Below are 21,750 nucleotides of genomic sequence, written 5' to 3' on the forward strand. Positions count from 1 at the left end.
TATTGAAACCTAATCTGATCTCATTATCCATTCTCTTTTAGTTTTTTTCTTCTTTCTTTGGATGATTTTTTCTCGTGTACACCAATTTAAAATAAAGACATCTTGCTAACAGTTAAAGGATTAGCAGGCAATTTATTTACATTCGAAATCACTTGGAGTGCTAACAATGCAACTTAGTTTTAGAAAATAAAATTTTTATTTTCATGCGTTGGGATTAAATTGCAATAGATCCTATCTTTTAATGCATACCGATACTTACAGATATTTAACCCTTTGATTGCACGACCTTAGTCTATATAAATAGATTTACAATTGTGCGAGGCATTTCCCTTTTCTTACTCTACCACTTTTTTCAATTGAGTAAAACACTAGAGGGGAATATGGGTTAAATAAATGTATGTTCCCATCCCAAGGACCTTGTGCCCACTCTCAATTGGGTTATGAAAACCAAAAAAAATGTTGGGAATATTTACACAGCCAAGAAGCAGACAACAATTAACTAGCAGACGAAAAAGTTACTTGGAAAAGTGGGGCAGGTAGTTATCTGTATATACATACTATAAATCCGTTATGTATACACAATATTTAATTTCAACACAGTCAAGACCAAGATTCGGACCCAACACCCCCTTGATTACGAGAATAATAAGAAACAGGTTTTAACAATATTTGCATATACGTTCGCACACCACTGACTTTCATTCCAACCAAAATGTGTTTTAATTTTCAAATATCTTTGTCGGAAATCAATTCTTTATTTCTATATTGAAATTAAAATAATTCTTTCGAGTAATTGATCTTAAAAATTTATCTTTCTAAAAAGTAAAATTTATTTATGATGTAAAAAATATTCATTAAAATTTGAAAACCCAATAGGTATATTATTTTAGATTTTAAAAGAAAATGTAAAAAAAATATTTGGAGGGTTGTTATTTTTTTTCTAGGGGCGATTTCTCTTGGGAGGGTGGTGGTATCCTCCCCCAAAATAGTTTTAAACCTTCCCGGGACCTATGAGAAGCTACCCTGTTAAGGAGAACCCGATCGGTTCAGCGGTTAGCGAGATCCTTCGGTACACACAGACAGACAAACATCTTGTTACTTTATTATAAGAATTAGCGGCTGCGCCTCTAGCAAGTAGGGGCTCTATATTCGAAGGGGCATGGAAGGGCAGAAAAGTGGTCTAAAACCATCTCAGGTTCTATAAGAAGCTTCACTGTAAAGTAAAACCATTTCTGTTCAGCGGCTAGCGAGATCCTTTACTACAGATAGAAAAAAAGCTTACTACTTTATATAATAGGATTACAGGAGAAGTGTTGTTTTATTTGACATCTTGACTTAAACCCAGAAAGGAATTGGTCCTATGAATTTCATTTTCTTTTTCGTGGAGGATTTGTGTGAATCTATACGATACAAGTGTTTTCTGCACGAATCATAACAAGTGGGAACATATCGAATTCGGAGCAGTGTTGAAAAAAAAAAAAAATTACTAACCGTATTAAAATTTGACTATAGGTACAAAAAGTACCCATTACTATAATAGAAATACATAAGCATTTAATGATTATTAGATGACAAATAAAGTAAAGTAACTAAACGCTAAACCCCAAAAATAATATATTTCTACAGACACTAAATTCGAATAAAATATTTTTTTTCCAAACGTAATTTTTAAAATCATTAAATAAACAAGGATGACAACATCCATAAGTAGCGAAGCTCAAAAATTATGAAAACTTGTTGAAAATATGTAGAATGTAAAATTAATTAATCCCTAAAAATTTCAGCCCTCTATCTTAAAAAGAAGTTGAGAAAATCACGAAAACTTAAAAATCTAGGAATCGATCTAGCACCCCAAATAACAGACATATGGACAAAACAATGTATAGATTATATTATATGTCATAGGAATCTTCCCTAAAAATTTCAGCTGTCTATCTTGAAAAGGAGCCGAGAAAATCACGTTTCTCCCAATTTATCAATTACGGACCGACGGACAGACGGACAAACGGACGGAAGGACATTCGGAATTATAGAGTAGCTTCGCTACTAATAAGTATATTAATTTGCAGGTGATTAAAGCTTATTATCTAAAAACCATATTTTGCTTTGCCTTTTTGGATGCAATCGTCGTTTTCTATTTATTTTCAAATCTATAATACAAAGTAGAACGATGTCTGTCTGTTTGTGTTTGTCTGTTTGTTTGTAGCGAAGGATCTCGCTAACCGCTGAACCGATCGGGTTCTCCTTTACAGGGTAGCTTCTCATACGTCCCGGGAAGGTTTATAGCTATTTTTTTGGGGGGTGGGACACCCCAAACCCCCCAAAAAATGAAAAATACCCCCCCCAAAAAAAAATTTGTTTTTCTTTTTAAAACTAAAATTAAAATAGTGGGGTCGACTAACATCCCCCCCCCCAAAAAAAAAATTCCCCCCCCTTAAAAAATTTTTTTTTCTTTTTTATTTTAAATCTAAAATACGAAAAATTGGTTTGACCAAACCTCTTGGGGCAAAGCCCCTAGAGGCGAGGGGCGAAGCCGCTAGTGTTATATAATTTACAAGCAGATTAATACATGGATATATTGACATCCTAGAAACAAGCATTCTAATTACATAACTCTGCTACTCTAACTCATTTCCATTCTCAAATATTTTGTTAAATTGTTAAAAAAAGTTAACGGAAAAACTCCCCAATTTGACATTGAACACCATTTATTGGTGGAAAAATGACATCTTTTCAATTTCAGTGAACAAGGAATCCAGAATTGCTGAAAAGGCATAAAAAATTAATTTGCTACATTAATTCATTTCCCTTAAAAAATACTAAAATTTAGTAACTGAAATAAGTGCTTTAGAATTTATTTTTTGTCAAACAGGGACAACAGGCATTACAATAGAAAAAAAACGAAGAAATCATAATAATAAAGCTAAATTACTTTTTTAATTACTCTGGCAGCTATTTTTTTACTTTAGATCCAATGTATTAAAGAGCTTTTGAGAATGAAATTTCAAAATTTTTAACATCTTAAAACTATATACATAGTTTGTGTCTTATTTTAAATAAATAACCTATAAGTTATTATAAGAGCAATCCGTTACGGATTGAAGGATCTACGGACACACCCAACATGTAATATTTAGTTAAAATACACCAATAAGTATGTCTAAGCTCTGGAGAGACTGACTAATAGTTCACCTAACTAGGTCAATGCCAGAGTTTCAAAATTACAAATTTTTGGCGCCAAAAAAAAACCGTAGGCATGAGCACGGAGGTCCCGTATTAGGACAATTCTTTCAGGATTTACAAGTATTTTTATTTTGAAGGCAATCTTATCCTATCCTATTATATAAAGTAGTAACCTTTTTTTTGTTTGTAGCGAATGGTCTCGATAACCCCTGAACCGATATGGTTCTCCTTTACAGTGAAGCATCTTATAGGGAAGGTTTTTAGCTATTTTGGGGGAGGGTATCTCCCCCCTCCCAATAGTGGGGGGAGGGGTGATTTTTCCCCATCCCATCTAGAATCTTCTAGGGGCGAGGCTCTTTAGTTGCAAATATAGCTATAAACATAAGATAGTCATATATATTAAACAATTTATATAAAACAAATACAAGACCAAAGAACATTTTAACTTGATAAAGTTTTATGTTACTTAAGTTTAAGTAAATTATAGTTTGTTGCTTTCCCAATTTTGGGTGTATTTTTAAAGTTCTTTAAAACGGGACACTTGCAGCTAAGGTTGAATGTCCAATACCCACAAAGCTTGAAATTGGACCTATTTTTATCAGACTATTTTCCAATAAAATGTCGTTGATGGGCCCAAGCAAGTTTTATGCCATTTGATGAGTTTATCTTATAAGGTAGTAGGCATTTTTTGTCTGACTCTAAAGATCTCAATGACTGCTGAACAGATTGGGATCTCCATTTTAAGTTAGCTTCACATAGGTCCTTAGATGGTTTTAGGCTATTTTATTTTCAGATTTAACCGAATATACATAGAGCACCTAGATGCTAGGGGTATAGCCGCTAGTAAGGAATAAAGTCCCGGTTGAAATATAAATCCTTCTTCCCAAAATATTGTCTTTCTTAATTAAAAATTAAGAGAAGTCAATTGTTTTAATTTTAAAAGTTTGCCTTGTAAAAATCTGTATTAATAATATCAAACAAAAGTTAGAGGGGCCAAGATACTTCAATTAGGAAGTTATCAACCTAACTCAGCATAACTAAGTTTGTCGTTTTTTTATGATTTCATACCTAAATGTCATACTATATTGTATAATTTTTTTGAAAATATTTTTTATGACAAGGAAGAGAGTAATCAGGTCTATTCATCAAGAGATCAGGGGTGTAGTAAAAAGTAAACACGAAGAGGATGTGCACAGTGCACAGTTAGGGAATCTCGACCACAAAAATTTATTTATTCAATCTTGACAAGTGATGTATTTTTGGAAAGAGGAATATACATAGAAATCGCCTATGTAAATTAGAAAATCCGCAGAAATCATATTTGCAAGTTATTTACCAAAATCTGCAATGTTAATTTCAAAATTAATTTCATGCCTTAAATGACAGATTTAGAAAAAAAATCTTTTTATGAAATGTGTTTATCTATAAGTTTAGAACATACTTAAGGCAAAAAAAATTTTCTTTAGTGTTACTTTTTTCACCTTATATATGAAAAAAAAACCAGTTTCTCACAATTTATGATAAAAAAAGGAATAGAACCAAAAAAATTTTTTTCTTGATGTAAACACAATAATTGGCATAAATCTATCATCCTAAATGTAAAAATCAGATATAGACTCCTTTTTAGAGCAAATATAGTGCAAAAAGTAATCAAGACATTTTTGCAAAGTATGAAAATCTAAAGAAAATAGTTCTTTTTGATTTTGATATACATATCATATAAATGTATATAAAATTAGTGATCAAAAACTATAAAACAAGTTATAACTTTTTTCAACCCTATCATTGATTAAAATGCACTTTTAGGTTTACTCAATACCAAAGTTGCACATAAAAACTCTTTTTATTAAGTTATCAAACAAAATAAATTCAAATCAACAATTAGGCGTTTTTTTATAATGCAGTAGACCATTTATAGTTGTTTTTATGGCATTTATTTTGTTTAATTACTACATAAAAAGAGTTTTTATGCACTACTTTGGTAATTCTTAAACCTAAAAGTGCAATTTAATCAATGACAGTGTTGAAAAAACTTAGTTTTTGATCACTAATTTTATATACATTTATCTGATATGTATATCAAAAGCAAAAAGAACTATTTTCTTCAGATTTTCATACTTTGCAAAAATGTCTTGGTTAATTTTTGCACTATATTGACTCTAAAAAGGATTCTATATCTGATTTTTACATATACAAGGTGAAAAAAGTAACACTAAAGAAATTTTTTTTGCCTTAAGTATGTTCTAAACTTGTAGATAAACACATTTCATAAAAAGATTTTTTTCTAAATCAGTCATTTAGGGCATGAAATTAATTTTGCAAATTAACATTGCAGATTTTTGCAAATAACTTGCAAATTTGATTTCTGCGGATTTTCTAATTTACATAGGCGTTTTCTATGTATATTCCTCTTTCTAAAAATACCTCACTTGTCAAGATTGGATAAAAAATTCTTTGTGGTCGAGATTCCATAACTGTGAGTGCCTTAACCCAGCGGGACTACCTATTACACAATAACTAACCATTTAACCTTATTTTTAATTTATTTCAAAATTAATGGGGACCCAACAAGGCACTTTTAGGGAAAACGTCGAAGCGTCGAAACTTTTTTGAAGCCATTGTTTTAGAGGTCCCTTGTACTATACAAATATCGGGATTGGGCAGTCACACTCTTATTTCATGATAAATCCGAAGTGAAGTTGCTATCAGCCGCCCGCTATATCATCTTATTCAGTAGCCCAGCATACATCCACAGCTGTAAGTTAGTCACAACTTTCTGAGACACTTTGTAACTGCTATATGCTACCAGGGAATTTAAAAAGAAACGACTAATAATGGCCATTTTCATAAACTTTTTTTGAAACAGAAAAGTCACTTTTATAAAAAGGGAAGTCACCCAAGAATGATTCAAACCCTGGAAAAAACCCACAAATTTAAGATTATTTATAACATACACAGTTAGACAATAAAACTTTAGCTTTGTAATGTTAAAGACAATTTTGCAAAGCTAGCGAATTTTTTCCTTTCTTGAAAGGTTTCGTGATTTTAAGAAGAAAATTGATAAATATAAGAAACCAATAATCTTATTATAAATCTTACTGGCGGCTACGCCCCTAGCAACAAGAGGCTCTGTATTCGTAAGGGCATATAAATTTGTAAACAATATAGCCTAAAACCATCACAGGATCTATGAGAAGTTTAACTAAAACAGAGAACTCAATCGATTTAGTAGTGATTAGTACATTATATAATAGGATTATTTAAGCTAGAAAGGTTTATTTGTCTGTAGCTTGATAATTCGATAACTACTTCACCGATTCAGTTCTTCATTTTAGGTAAGCATCACATAGGTCCCAGGATGGTTTAAGACTAGTATCCTACATAGTAACACCAACAGAATTGAATGTTTGAGTTAATAATGCGTATGTTCTTTTATGACAAACATTGTTTGACCGTCTAGGCAGTCTTAGTTTTTTTTCTGGTACTTCCATCTTAGGTTGTTTTGAAATAAACAAAATCTTTAAGATTCATAAAATATAATGGAATTGAAATAAAAAAACATTTACAAAAAGCACTGTATTTGACAAATTCTGTTTCAAACAAACAATGTATATTATAAAATATATTTATTATATTAAAAAGCTTAAAAATATATTTACAAATATTTACTTTTTAAGTTTATTTAACTTTTTATCCACTAAAAACATTAGATTATTTACATTAAAGCAAAAAAATCATTTTTTATAACTATTTGTTGAAAATAAAGTTTTTGTTAAAAAAAATATTGGATTTGCTTATCTAAGATAGTTTTTCTTGCTTTATTCAATGCATAGGCGTCCAAGGGGGGGGGTAATGGGCCATTTGGCACCCCCAAACGATTTTGGGGGTGCCGTAGGCACCCCCAAAATTTTGTGAACAATACCCCCCCCAAAAAAAAATTACCCCTACCTTGGGGGTGCCGTAGGCACCCCCAATGATTTTGGGGGGGGTATTTACCCCCACCAAACCATTTTGGGGGGGGGTAATTACCCCCCCCAAAATAAATGTTCTTTAAAAATTTTTTTTTAGGGGGGGTTTTACCCCCCCCCAAATTGAATGTTCTTAAAAAAAAAATTTTACTGAAAATTTTTTTTTTGGGGGGGAGGGATTAAACTAGTTATAAAACTTACCAGGACCTATAAGACGCTTCACTTTAAAGTATAATCATATTGGTTCATTAGTTAGTGAGTTAATTATTGTATTTTTATGTTCTAAATAATGAGATACTACTATATATTTGAATAGTAGTGGCGCCCTAAGCATCTAAGAACTCGTGTTTTCTAAAGGGTAAAAAGGGAGGAGAAAAATAGCCTAAAACCACTCAAAGGATTGACCTATAATAGTGTGGAACCATCATGGGATCTATGTGAAGCTTTCCTAAAAAGGAGAACTCAGTATTAAAAGTAATGAAATCTGAAGCTATAGTCAAATAAACCTTACTTACTACTTTATGTTATAGGATAGTACATTAGGTAGGTGCTTTTTTTACATAATTAAATTACCCCCCCCAAAAATTTTACCCCCGGGGTAAATTAGTTTGGGGGGGATAATTACCCCCCCCAACAGATTTGGGGGGAGTATTTACCCCCCCCAACAGACTTTAGGGGGGTAATTACCCCCCCCAATCAAATTTTACCCCCGGGGTAAAAATTTTGGGGGGGGTAAAAAAAAATTTCGGCGCGCTTCGCGCGCCATTTTACCCCCCCCAAACACGAATTACCCCCCCCCCTAAAATTTTTTACCCCCCCCAAAAAAAAAAGCTTGGACGCCCCTGATTCAATGTCCCAGCTTTATAAAAAGTTATACAATTTGTTAAAAGCGAAGCTTTTCTATAATTAGGGTCGGTCCGTCCGTCCGTAACGGATAGCTTTTTTCGCTAATTTAGGCATGTTAGAATTGTCCTATTGATTTCAAACTTTGCAGGGTGATTTCTGTAGTAGTTAGGTACGATTTAAAAAGCGTAGCAACTTTATAATTATTACCAGAATATTCGTACGTCCATTTTAAACATGTTGATTTTTTTACTTTTTTAACAACAAATTTTTATGTGATCTAATAATCCGATTTATCTGATTTTTGGTATACTGATTCCTGAGACAACAAAGTACAATATTATAAGCGAAGCAACTCTATAATCAAGTCCTAAAAATGTAAGTATGTCCATAACCATTATTCTGTATCAAGCAGTTTTTCAACAATTTTACTTACAATTTTGCTTCGACATTTATACATTTATATTCTGATTATTCAGTTCTGACACTATACAAGTGTTAGTGTCCGTTTGTCCTACCGTTTCAGTGCTTCGCTTTTATGGATGTTGTCATCCTTGTTAAATTTAATTTAAACATAAATAAACTGTGATTTAAATTAATTAAATCGTGAAAAGTTGGCTATATTTTTAAAATTCATACACAAGCATTTAACGATTTAAACTATGAATTGACAAAATTATAACCAATGAGAGAAATAATACGAAAGATTTTTGGAGTTGCTGACAGGGACGTCCAAGGGGGGGGGGGATAAAGGGGTGATTACCCCCCCCCCCCCAACTCCCCTTTAATTTTTATAATCCCCTCCCCCAAAATTAAAAAGCTTAAATGTCCTTGGTTGCTGAGCAATATGTTGGGGAAAAAACTCTGATATTACTGATTTTTTATTCTTTTTCTTTATGTTTTAATTAACGTAAAAGGTTTTTTTCTCTTTTTTACCTTTTTAAATCCAAATATTTTTCAATTATTGGTTCTGTTAACTTGTCTTGATTACCCAATTCAGGTCTGAATATGACTAGAAATAAAAATACTATGAATATATAAATAATGGCATTATAGCAAACATACAGTAGGGTTATAAAATAAACCTTAAATTGTAACCATGGCAAATAAAAGCCAAGTTAATCAAATTATTCAATGTTCATTTTCCATTTATGATAAAATTACAGATTTTTTAATAAAGTTTGACTAGAAATAGAAACTTGAATGAATTTTTTGTCTGTCAAAAAATTTTAATGGTATAATAGTTATTTCTTGCAGCGTATTTTAAACAGCTTTCCGCGGATAATCCACCTTATCGGTCTCGAATGAATACGAGAATAGTTATTTCTCGTATCGTATTATAAACGGCTTTCCGCGGATACAGAATGTACAATTATAAGATTAAAACTAGTTTTTTTAGCCCCGTGGTGCCGAAGGCACCGGCTAAAAAAAACAGTTTTAATCTTATGATTGTACATTTCTATATTCGTAGAAAACTGGATATAATACGATGCTAGACATAGTTTTTTCGTTTTCATTTATGTTATTATTTAAGAAAATCCACAAAAGTTCTAAAAGTAATAGAAGTACAAATACAAGCTAAAAAGAATAGTTAGAGGCAAACATGAATAATATAAATACTATAAAATTACAATATAATTAATAGAGATTCTTGATATTTAGAGCAAGTAGGCTTGGTAATGACTTAGGTTATGAATTTTAATGTTTTCATTGTTAATTGTTTTCTCTTTAAAAACAAGACTGCATGTGGCCAAAGCACGCAAAAGGTATAATAATTTTATTTCACATTGATAACATAACACCAGTCCTAATTCTCGGAGAGTGGGTAGAGTAGCAATTTTGGGATTTCAAAATCATATTATATTTGATAATAGAATAAATGTATAAGTAAACAACTTTATTAACATTATTGAAAACAACCTTTAAAAGAATATCGGTAAGTATAACTTTGTATCTGACCTAAGATTACAATCATTCCTATTCTAGAAGATTTTCAAGAATTGGCGTTACAGACAGAAAAAAGTAAGGGAAACTCAGCTTTATAGAACACACTTAGCGTTTTAACAACAGATGGGTTAAAAATGCATTATTCAATTGGAGCCAATCACTCGTTTTAGTTTAATTTCTCTATAGTTCAATTGTATTTATTCTCTAAGTCTCAATCCACTTTAGTATTATCATATAATAAACCCTAATCATAATTGTTCGGTTTTAATAATTTACTATTTCATCTATCACCAGTAAAGCGCAGCTGCTCTTACAGAGTAGGATTCAAACAAGCAGCTGCCGCTCATTTCTAGAGTATTTTGGCCTTTTTCTTTTTCGCCTAGGTTTCGACTGTGTACTATCAGCTTCTTTGACAGGCGCCATGTTTAAAGCTTTATTCTGGATTTCTCTATTGTGATCTTTGGGACTTAATTTGAGGAGTAGACTGCGTAAAGAAAAAGGGTTTGATTTTGTTTCCTCAGGAAACCTTATTTTCTTTTTTGCAGTTGTTGGTTGCTGGCCTGTGTTTGCCGTGGCAGCTGTTGGTGTGGGTATTGGCTTTTTTATGGCTGCGCCCCCAAACCTATGTTGGAGACTTTGCATTAATAATGATGGTGGTTGCTGCTTTTTCTTAGGTTTGAACAGCATGGACGTACGGCGGGATACCGGTTCCGTTATTTCATTAAGACTCGGCAGCCAATCGGCTAATTCAAGTTTGTTGGGGAGGCTAAACGGCGGTGGTGTCGGAATCGGTGGCAGCTTTAGCTTTAATGTAGCTTTATCATTTTTAGATAGGGATTTAGCTGGCAGGTTTGGCAGTCGTTCAGACAGGTATTCGAGGAGGATTACCAGCCGTTCGGCTATGCTGGGATTTAGGCTTCCATCCACATTCTAAACATATTTTTTTTTTTATTGGAGTTATCTCTTTCAATCAAGGAAATGGTATAACCAACAAGCAAAAAACGAGAGAAAAATATTCGGGGGCCAGATAAAAAATGTCTTAAATTAAGTAAAAAATAAACATCTGATAATAAGAAATATTTTTTTTCTTCTAAAAAAAGTTGTGGTTAAAGCTACTTTTAATCTTACTGTTTCGAAGGATTGACTTTTTGACATGTTGAGATTCGTTTTATGAATGTTATCATCCTTGTTTTGCTAGGAATAATACTTTTTTACCTGAAGATTCGTAACAGTTAGCGTGCCACCTGGATTTCCTGTAGGTATTAGAGGGATTCCAATACGACTCAAGACTATAATTATATAATAATTAGAATATCTTGAATACAAATTAGTACGCTGTCTGTCCGTCTATTCGTCTGAATCTTAAGATATCGGAAACCACTGTACCGACAAGGTCGATGATAGTACTATACAGCCCTTTATATTGAGAGTATAGACAGTCAATGAGACATCCAGATACTTTGTCTTAGATATTGTTTTAAAAAGTTTACTTGTAACTCCAGTGATCAGCTGATATATCCATGGGAAGAGAATCTGTATACCAAAGGCAACCAGCACGCAAGCATCAACCTCGTAAGTGTACTGTTTAGACTTCTGGGTGTTGGTCCACCTAGATATAAACATTACAGACATACAGACCAGAGGTGAATTCTTAAAAAACTTTTGCCTCGAAGTTATTATCACAAACAGAGTTAAAAACAGAACTGAATTAATGAACCATAAAAATCACAAAACCTTTTCCTCTGTAAATCCTACAATATAAAGTAGAAGTTATTTTCTTCTGTAGCTAAAAATCTAGTTATTGCTGGATGGTCTAGATTGGTTGTACATTTCAATGAAGCTATATAATTTTCGAGTTTTTTTACCTCCTTAGACCTCCCCTAGGGGCGCTGGGCAGGGAGTAAGGGAGGGGACAATGGGCAATTAATCAAATTTTAGAGTTCTAACTCAATATCTTCAAAACCAGATATATCTGGAAAATTTAGATATTGCAATCTTTATTAGATTTGTATAATTAATAAGAAATTATTAAACACTAAAAGAAAAGTATTAACATTAGGTTATCCTGTCTCATTTTCCTGTGAATAGTCTGTAATTTATCATAAAAGGTATGACCTTAGTACTGCCAGTTTCTCACAAAATAATACCATAAATGGGGTTTGTTTTCATATTTAATAAGGGGTTGATTAGAATGGATAGTTACAGAAGTATCACAGTAGAATTTCTGGTTTATCTCACCCATTCTCAGAAGAAAACTATTTTGTTTATAAAACCCCAAAAATTTGTTTAATTTTTTTTCAAATAGTCTGCTAGTATTTGTATTGGTTAGTTCAGTAAGAGTCGTCTGCTTTGGGAATAATTGTTTTAGCGGCATTCTTTGCGCTGGTACCCAAAGTCTTTGAAATTTGGCAAAATAATAAAAGTTGCATGTGTTCTGGTACCCAACGTCCATGACTGTCAGAAATATGAATTTTAGATCCATTGTCCGCTGGGCGAAGAAAAAATTCTAAGATATACAAAAGATCTCGAAAACAGCAAATCCGAAAGACTTTTACTTTTTAGGAAGGACATATATTTAACTTTTGGTGGATTTGGGCTATTTTCTTAATACTTGTTAAAAATCCCTACAGGCTAGTGGCTTTAATACTTGTATATTATATATATATTTATTAAGTAAAAATCGCGAAACCTTTATTTGAAACAAAGCTTTTAGCACTAACAAATAAAAATATAAAATCTCCTAATGTTTTTTCTGTGGTACATGAATGGTGATCTCCAGGAGAAACATGTTGTCAGATGACTCAACAAACACAATTTACCTTAGGGACATAAATTTTGATAATACAGAATAATGGAGATAATATACGTGGATATATTGACAAAGGAAAATTTTTGGTCAGTTTATGTGGCTAATATAAATCTCATCTATTGGTTAGTTCGTTCATTCATTAAAAGCAGAGAGAATTGTGCTAAAGAGGGTGGATGAGCGTTTTATATAGGTGTAAATATATAGATTTACCGAATATATAAATTTTCCTTATATATGTTTTTTTAGTTTTTCACCAATAAAACAATTTATTATTTTGCTATAGTAGATATACAAAATATTTGCAAAATATAGTTTTCTAATACTATTGAATTAAAATGCACAAACGTTTAAGTAATAATATAATTTTCCCGCATTTGAACTAATTTTTAAATCTTTACATAGTGTTAAAATGATTTATTGCTCTGTTAAAAATATTCAAATAGAGGTTTTCTGTTTATATCTTGAATATTAAACGTAATACAACAAGGATTACAATATCCATAGAAAACTTCCAAGACTAATGGACTTTACAAGCATTACCTTCTTTGTAAATATGAGGTATAAGAATCATATTTTTAAAATGTGTATTAAAGTCCTTTTTTGACATAATTAGTTTTGAATATTCTCCAATTGTTTTATATCGATGAGAGAATAATTATAGGTTTTTTAACTTTTTTTCTGTAAACATTGCTTTCATGTTTTTTTTTCTGTCAAAACTACTTTTTTTTTATTTTTGTAAATCTTAACTATGGAATTTTAAAAATCTTCATAAAATGAGATTACTATTCATGTAGCAAATTTGTATGATCGTCTTAACCTCTTTTCGAGGAAGCTTTGTGTTTATCAAGATCGAAATTAATTCCCTTATTCATAATTCCAATTCAGCGCAAATGTCGTCTTTGTTTGACTTTCCTTTCCTAAAGAGACGCAGCATGGAATGTTGTTTATGTTTTGATGTGTCCACGTTCTTTACTTTTGAATGATATGTGAGTGGATGAAGATTTCGGAGAATAAAGTTGGGCCTATCGTTGGTCTCATAGTGCGTGAACAACCCTAGTATACCAGGGGCTTTAAACCATAAGAACTTCAGGTAGATTTTGTTCATTTTATTTAAATTGAATGGCGTATAGGACGGATTTAATAAGTTCAAAAGGCTTTAGCCAGCTAAACATGAAACTTTATTATGATTCAATTATTATGTTTTAGTAATTTTTATGTGCCTTTATTTTTGCATTTAACAATGATCTATTAAACCAAATAATTTTCCTTTAAAGCCAAAGTACCCAAAGATTCTTAACCGTAGAAAAAAAGATTATAAAAAGCAAATAATATTACGTGGTTATAAAAACTGGAATTTGATTGATTAATTGATTTTGTAATTTCAGGACTTTGAAATAGTTTGTATCAATAAATCTATACTCAAACCTGCTGTTGAAACTTGATGGTTCCTGGTATTGGGGGTTTTTGTCCGTCAAACTAAGATCTCTAGAACTTCCCGCGAATTCGGAAGTCATACTTAACCTAAGTGTCATGGTTAAGACAATGATCTAACCTCCATTTGAATCCTATTGTGATAAGTAAACCTTTGTCTGCAGTAATTTTGTCAGCATAAATTGGTAAAACCTGGATTTATTATTACTTGGATCTTACACCAGATTATTATATACTCTAATAATGTGAAACTTGTAGTTTTCTCAAATAACGACATCCTTGCATCCACCCCCTTTACCTCCTCCCCTGCTACTGGATAAAGGAAGTTGGAACTGACCAATTAGTGATATCCATGTTAGGAAAATAAATTGAAGACAATGTTTTCCCTTTCATAATATCCACGTATATTCTATATATCCATTTACATACCACGAAGACATAAGGTGAGCATGAGCAAGGATAATTACAAAAATTTCATTATGAACTTTAACTGTTTTTATCTTCTCAATTTTTCAAAGGATGTATGGATAAGTGGATAATTCGCAAATTTAGCCTGACGGGTAACTGGCCTATGGCTGCCATTAAATTGACGAGCCCTAAAACAAAAATTTCCGACAAATGCTGTTAAATCAAAGGGCATGATTCTAATCATGACCTTCAAAGAATGGGTCTCAAATTACCAAAGCCATCTAAAATATGATGAACAAAAAAGCTTAAATTTTATCTGGTATATTCATTCAGAAGCTTTTTATTTCTACCAGAAATCGAAAATGATAAGACAATCGACGATAAATTGAATTAAATTCCCAATGATAATAAACTACATAACCCCTGTTTTAGTTTAAGATTATTGGATGAAAATTTTCGATGCTTGTTTTAGATCATGTAACCAAAATTCAATAAAAGTACCCAAAGTTTTTGAGCCAACAAAAAAGAAAAACATGGTTATAAAACTCAAGTGTAATTTACAGTCCCATTTCTCCTCCCTCCTTATATTTTGCGATTTTTTTGTGTAATGCTCTTCGTGTACTCATTCGTCCTTGTTTAAATATCAGTTCAGACAACACTTATTGTTATTACTGTGTAGTATAATAGCACTGTAACTATTTTCTTAATGAATTGCTTAAAATAAAAAAGGATGTTATGGTTATTGCATATTTTAATATTCATTTCTGCCAATATTGAATGTAAAGCAAGTGTTGTGTTTTATTTTAGTATCGTAGCTAGTCCATAGCTGGCGGCTATCCTCCTTACTAGCTTTTCTAATATTCTATTTTGGGGTTGCCTGTCCGTCCATAACGGATAACCAAGATCGTAAATCTAGACATATTTTTATTAGAATCGTCCTACTATTTCAAAAATATTAAATTTTTTTTAAAAGGGTTTTTAAACGTCGTGTCTTGATGCTGTAAGAGTAGAATCTGTTTATTTTTAATTAATTTTATTATAAAAAACATAAAATCTTTGTCCCATTTCTTTAGCTTTACTTTTATTGATGTTGTCCTCCTTCTATTCTACTTGTATAAATCCTAGAATATTTCTTCAAATTTATACATGTTCTTTTGAAATCAATTTAAATTTCTTCGCTCTTTTTATCACAATTGTTCTTGTTAGAGTTGATATGTATGTTTGAATATGAACATTTTTTCCATGATATTTAGACATTTTATGTTTTTTAAATAGTCAATAAATTTAAACATAAAACCAATGGATTGGTTTGTACAGTATGGCTTTAATTTGGCAGCTACTACTTTATGATAAAGGTATGTTCGACTGTTTAGCAAACAAAGACCAATAAGAATATAGTTTTTACGCAGTTTAAAACTACGAAATTTTATTCTCTAAGTAAAAAATGAATAACACAATTGATTAAATAATAACAGGCAAATTCTAGATAGAGGTAAATAAGAATAAATAAAAACCCAAACACGTTATAATAAACTGTTAGCGGAAAACATACTGATAGACAAACGGACAGCAATAGTTATACTTACAGGTAAAACAATATGCAATGCAGTCGCTTCTCTTGTTATAACCTTTAATTAATTTTTGGTTGATTATAAAATAAATCAAATAAAATATAATCTTCTTTAAATGTCTGAAATTACCGCTGAACTGAACCCATCAAGCACCAACTTGCCAAAATACCTGCTTATTATTGGATGCTGTTTTGGTAAGGAGGAACAAGATTGGTTAATTTTAGCGGCAAGTCATAAATTCGGAAATTCTAAGGTTACTTACAGGTTAAAGCACAGCCATTTCCATTAATTAATTCTCTTGGATCCAAAAATATTTAGATGATTTTAAAACTAACAGGTTAAAACCTAGACACTTACAGTGTACTACTTATCTTGGATCCGAAAATATTTGGAAGATTCCAAAATTCCAAAAAATGGGTTCATACTTACAGGTTAAAGCCTAGACAATTCCAATGAGTCACTTCTCTTGGATCCAAAAATATTGGGTAGGTCACACTTTCCTCAGAACTTCGGGAAGATGCCTAAATAATCAATCAATCATATACCATCTCTTGTGCAATGCGATAATGATATATTGTACAGTTAAAGAAAAGAAAAAAATCTCAAAAAATTATTTAATTCATGAAATATTGATAAAAAATCCTTCATTTAGCTAAGTCTAAGTATCAAACTTTAGGCAAAGTTAATTTCAAAAGCCAACTATCCACTTGTAAACTGAACAAATAAATACTTTTTTCATTTCATTGCAGACAAACACGCAAGGTTTAAAAAGCAGCTTTACAGCAGCTGGAAAGAGTGTCTAAAAAATCAGCCTTGTGACGTCATAAAAATGAGGAATTATCCATCTCGATGCTGTGAGTATTGGTGCAAAAAATATGACGTAACAAAAAAAATTAGCCAATGAGAGGCCGTTATTGACCAATGGTAAAATTTATAGTGGCCTCTCATTGGCTAATTTTTTTTGTTACGTCATATTTTTTGCACCAATACTCACAGCATCATCCATCTCTTTTTAGGGGGTTTCTTTCCCACTTCTCCTCTCATCTTCCTCATTTTTATGACGTCACATGGCTGACACTTTGCTCCAAGAAAAATACCTGAGTTACAAAATTTGATGAATTTGTATCATTAAAAAGTTCTATTTCACTATTGTATTTAGAGTTTTTAACACTATTATAATCATAAACATTGTTTTTATATCCGTCAGCTGTTAATCTTGTTAGAACCGGTTTTGTGGCAACTAGAATAAAGATGGCGGTGTACAACAGTTGCAGAGTGGAGGGAAAAGAAACTAGGTGGCATTTCTTTCTTTTTCCATACATGCCTGAAATAAATATATATAAATTATTAAGAAAAATACTATTTCTTATTACTAAGTACCCCATATAACCAAATCATATAACCCAAAGCAATAAAGAAACTAACAAAAAACAAGGATGACAACATCCATAAAAGCGAAGAACTGAAACGGTAGGACAAACGGACATTAACATTTGTACAGTGTCAGAACTAAATAATCATAAAATAAATGTATAAGAGTCAAAGCAAAATTGTAAGTAAATTTGTTGAAAAACTGCTTGATTCAGGATAATGTTTATGGACATACTAACATTTTTAGGACTTGATTATAGAGTTGCTTCGCTGATTACATTATACTTTGTTGTCTCAGGAATCAATATACCAAAAATCAGATCAATCGGATGATTAGATCACATAAAAATTTGTTGTTAAAAAAGTAAAAAAATCAACATGTTTAAAATGGACATTTTGGTGATGATTATAGAGTTGCTACGCTTTCTAAATCGTACCTAACTACTAAAGGAATCACCATGCAAAATTTGAAATAGATAGGACAATTCTAACATGCCTAAATTAACGAAAAAAGCTATCCGTTACGGACGGACGGACGGATGGACGGACGGACGGACCGACCCTAATTATAGAAAAGCTTCGCTTTTAAAAACTACCCCTCCTCCTATTTTTCAATTAATTTCAAACTAAGGATGGTAATGGGGTTTCAGTGCTTCTGAGGATACTTTATATGCAAGCGCCCGCTGGTTTGAAATTGATATGTCGACTCAAATACATCTAAGTTCATTATGAGAGTCATTAGTAATGCTCTAGAGATTTTGTAAAATTTCTAGAAAACCATAAAATGCAAACACTTAAAATATTTGAAAATAGTCAATAATTTTGTTCACATTTTGGACAAATTAAGTAAATAAAATTTAGGTTATGTACATAAAAATTTAACAAAGATGACATCATCCAAAATAGCGAAGCTCAACAATTATTAATGAATAACAGGAAAACATTAACTATAAAAGTGTAATACAAATAAACATTAAATTTGTAAAATGTAAACTTATTTAATCCCTATCAGCCGTTTCAGCCGTCTGTCTTAAATAGGAGTCGAGTAAATCCTGAAAACTTGATATAAATATGTAGAATGTGAAAATATTTAATCCCTGAAAATTTCAGCCGTCAATCTGAAAATATCACAAAAACCTAAAAACCTAAATAGCACCCTAATTATCAGGCAAATCTTGATGAAACTTGGTTGAAATAAGACAAATGTGAACATGTTTAATCCCTAAAAATTTCAGCTGTTTATCTTGAATCGGAGCCGTTTCCCCCATAGAGTTACGGACTGACTGACGGACAGACAACGTGAATTATAGAGTAGCTTTTCTTCTAAAACATTTGTTGTCCCTAAGTAGCGCATTTAGAAAACAGTATTTGATAAAAAAAGTACATGCTAGACTATCTATTGTAAATCTTTAGAAAATCAATTATGTAATTTATGATGTAATCATGAGCAGAGAAACTAACCAACCAATCCTATTAAAAAGTAGTAAATTTTTTTGTCTGAAGCTGAAGATATCAGAAACGTCAGATCCTAATTGGTTGCACTTTTCAGAAAGCTTTATAGATGTATTGGGGTGTTTTTTGGTTATTTTCATGACCCCCACCCCAACGGATGCTGTGAGTATTGGTGCAAAAAATGGGGACAAATCTTAAATTGATTTGACGGGGCTGATTATTTACATCACAAGTGAGGGGAAAGAAAAGGGAGGGAGGAACGCCACCGCGTAAAGGCTAGGTACGAAGTAACTAGTATCTGATAAAGCAGCTTTGCTTCAAATCACTAAAAATCAATTCTTTCAATAACATTGAGAAAATCATAAATATACCAAACAAATAATTACAAATATTCTTTGCAATTCCTACTTGGTATTAATACAGAGATACTAAAACATTTGGCACTTTCCCGTAAAGTGCCTAGTAAGCAAAGTCCCCCCCATAATACTTAAAAAGGGAGGGGGCGTTCATGCGTTTGTAATGACAATTATAATATTCTTATATCAAATCTTAATTATCTGGGAAGACTTTTTTCCTACTTGGCATGATTTCTTGAATGTAAATAGAAGATAAATTAAACAGTCCTTTAAATAACCAAAAAATTCTAACAAAAAATTAAAGTAAAGAACACAAGCCAATCTGAATGGAAGATTTGTTAGAGGCTATGGGCACAGCCACTAGTAAAAACGTATTTTTTTTCATTTATATGTTTAAAAAAATCGTCAAATAGAGCCTTATATTTATCAGAATTGCTGACTAATAAAATTAGTCACATTTTTGGAACACCGTTGATCTAAAATCAATTTTCTTTGAGGTTGGAGTCAAGAAAAATTTTTGGAAAAAACATTTAACTTTATACACCAAATATTATTTCATAATACGTTTGCATATTAATTTCTTCAGTAGTGTAGATGCTCTTTAATGTAGTTTTGAGGTTATAAACATTTGATATTGATTTTTTGGTCAATACAAAATCGTTATGAAAAGAAAACATCCTTTACAACTTAAGTTTTTAAGTTTCAAAATCGAAGTCTCACACTCCCTTTTAATTAATGGTTTCTATCTGATCAAAATCGTCTCATAGATTCAAGTGAGATTTTATTAAAAAACATTTTAAACCAAGCTTAAACATCTTTTTTAAAAGCGAAGCTTTTCTATAATTAGGATCGGTCCGTCCGTACGTCCGTAACGGATAGCTTTTTCCGTTAATTTAGGCATGTTAGAATTGTCCTATCGATTTCAAATTTTGCATGGTGATTCCTTTAGTAATTAGGTACGATTTAGAAAGCGTAGCAACTCTATAATCATTACCAAAATGTCCGTACGTCCATTTTAAACATGTTGATTTTTTTACTTTTTTAACAACTAATTTTTATGTGATCAAATCATCGGATTGATCTGATTTTTGGTATATTGATTCCTGGGACAACAAAGTATAATGTAATAAGCGAAGCAACTCTATAATCAAGTCCATAAAAATTATCCTGTATCAAGCAGTTTTACAACAAATTTACTTACAATTTTGCTTTGACTCTTATAAATTTATATTATGATAATTATTAAGTTCTAACACTATACAAGTGTTAATGTCCGTTTGTCCTACCGTTTCAGTGCTTCGCTTTTATGGATGTTGTCATCCTTGTTTATTATAGAATTACAATTTAAGAGATAATGGATTAACTTACCTTAAGGGTCTTTTCCTAATATAGCAAGCTGTCTTAATTATTTAAACACCCAAATGGATTTAAATTTAACCCTTATTACCTAGTACTTATTCATATATGATAGGGGCTCAGCCTTTAGTACTTTTATGCTAAGAACACAAATAACATAATCGTAAATAATTAAGTTTCCATGCCTTATGGTGGAAAATTATTATTATTTATTCATAAACAGTAATATGTTACTAGAATAATTCATGTATATTATGCTTATCACAAACACAGATACTCTATAATTATCATTATCTGTAACCCTGTACACGCCAATGAGTATGCAGCTATGTTGAATTAAATTAATCTTGTGTTTCAATAATAGTTACAGCTTTCTGCGGCTATTAAAATGATAAATTATAAAACCAGTTTGTTAGCCTTGATGGGCCGCATGGTCGGGCTAATAAAACTTGTATTAATTTTATGATTTTATTTTAATATTCGTGGAAAATTGAAATAGAACTGGTTCCAATCCAGCGGACATAAATAGGTTTCGGTGCCATACTGTACAGTGTAAAACCTGTTCTTCTACTTTTTAAGAATATTTAAGCTTTAACTAATTAAACATAAGTTAGGAAAGTATAGCATCAACAATTAAAAATTTTAATGCAACTTTAGATAATTGCAATTTAAAGCTTCCCTGTAGTAACTAAAATTATAAATAATAAAGAACAGTGAAGTAAATTAAGAGTCTGTAGCTAAGAAAGAAGTTGTATCAACTTTTTTTTTTATAGCTAGCCGGTCCTTTTAGTAAGTAGTAGATGTAAAATTTTTCATAGAATTCAGATATGCAATCGGTTTTTTTGTAGACCTCTTATTTTTTAAGTAATTTAAGTTTAAAAAAAAAAATTAAGTTGATTATAAGGTACTAAAATGCAACAAAAAAAAAGAAAGAAAATGTCCATTATGAACAAAAATAGTAAGATCTTTAATTTGACACCTTACTTTTTCAATTCTGTCAGGTAATTATTGAAAAAATCGATTTTTTTAAACCCACGAGAATAAAAACTTTGAAC

At 31.3% G+C, this 21,750-nt stretch overlaps 1 protein-coding gene across 1 annotated transcript in view; it reads right to left on the reverse strand.

The window, feature by feature from the left end:
• Positions 1 to 9,482: 9,482 nt before the first annotated feature.
• The window catches only part of LOC145318310 (uncharacterized), a 28,776-nt gene continuing 16,508 nt past the window's right edge, over positions 9,483 to 21,750 (reverse strand). The window contains exons 2-6 of the mRNA XM_080159617.1: positions 17,258 to 17,484; positions 16,590 to 16,681; positions 11,432 to 11,550; positions 11,157 to 11,230; positions 9,483 to 10,871 (exon numbers count right to left, since the gene is read on the reverse strand). Of these exons, the coding sequence (XP_080015743.1) occupies positions 10,266 to 10,871; positions 11,157 to 11,230; positions 11,432 to 11,550; positions 16,590 to 16,681; positions 17,258 to 17,482 (1,116 nt within the window). The 5' untranslated portion in view covers positions 17,483 to 17,484 and the 3' untranslated portion in view covers positions 9,483 to 10,265. The remainder of the gene's footprint in view (positions 10,872 to 11,156; positions 11,231 to 11,431; positions 11,551 to 16,589; positions 16,682 to 17,257; positions 17,485 to 21,750) is intronic.

Source organism: Acartia tonsa, chromosome 4, assembly GCF_053477335.1.
Source record: "Acartia tonsa isolate MP-2025a chromosome 4, ASM5347733v1, whole genome shotgun sequence".
Classification (NCBI taxonomy): domain Eukaryota; kingdom Metazoa; phylum Arthropoda; class Copepoda; order Calanoida; family Acartiidae; genus Acartia; species Acartia tonsa.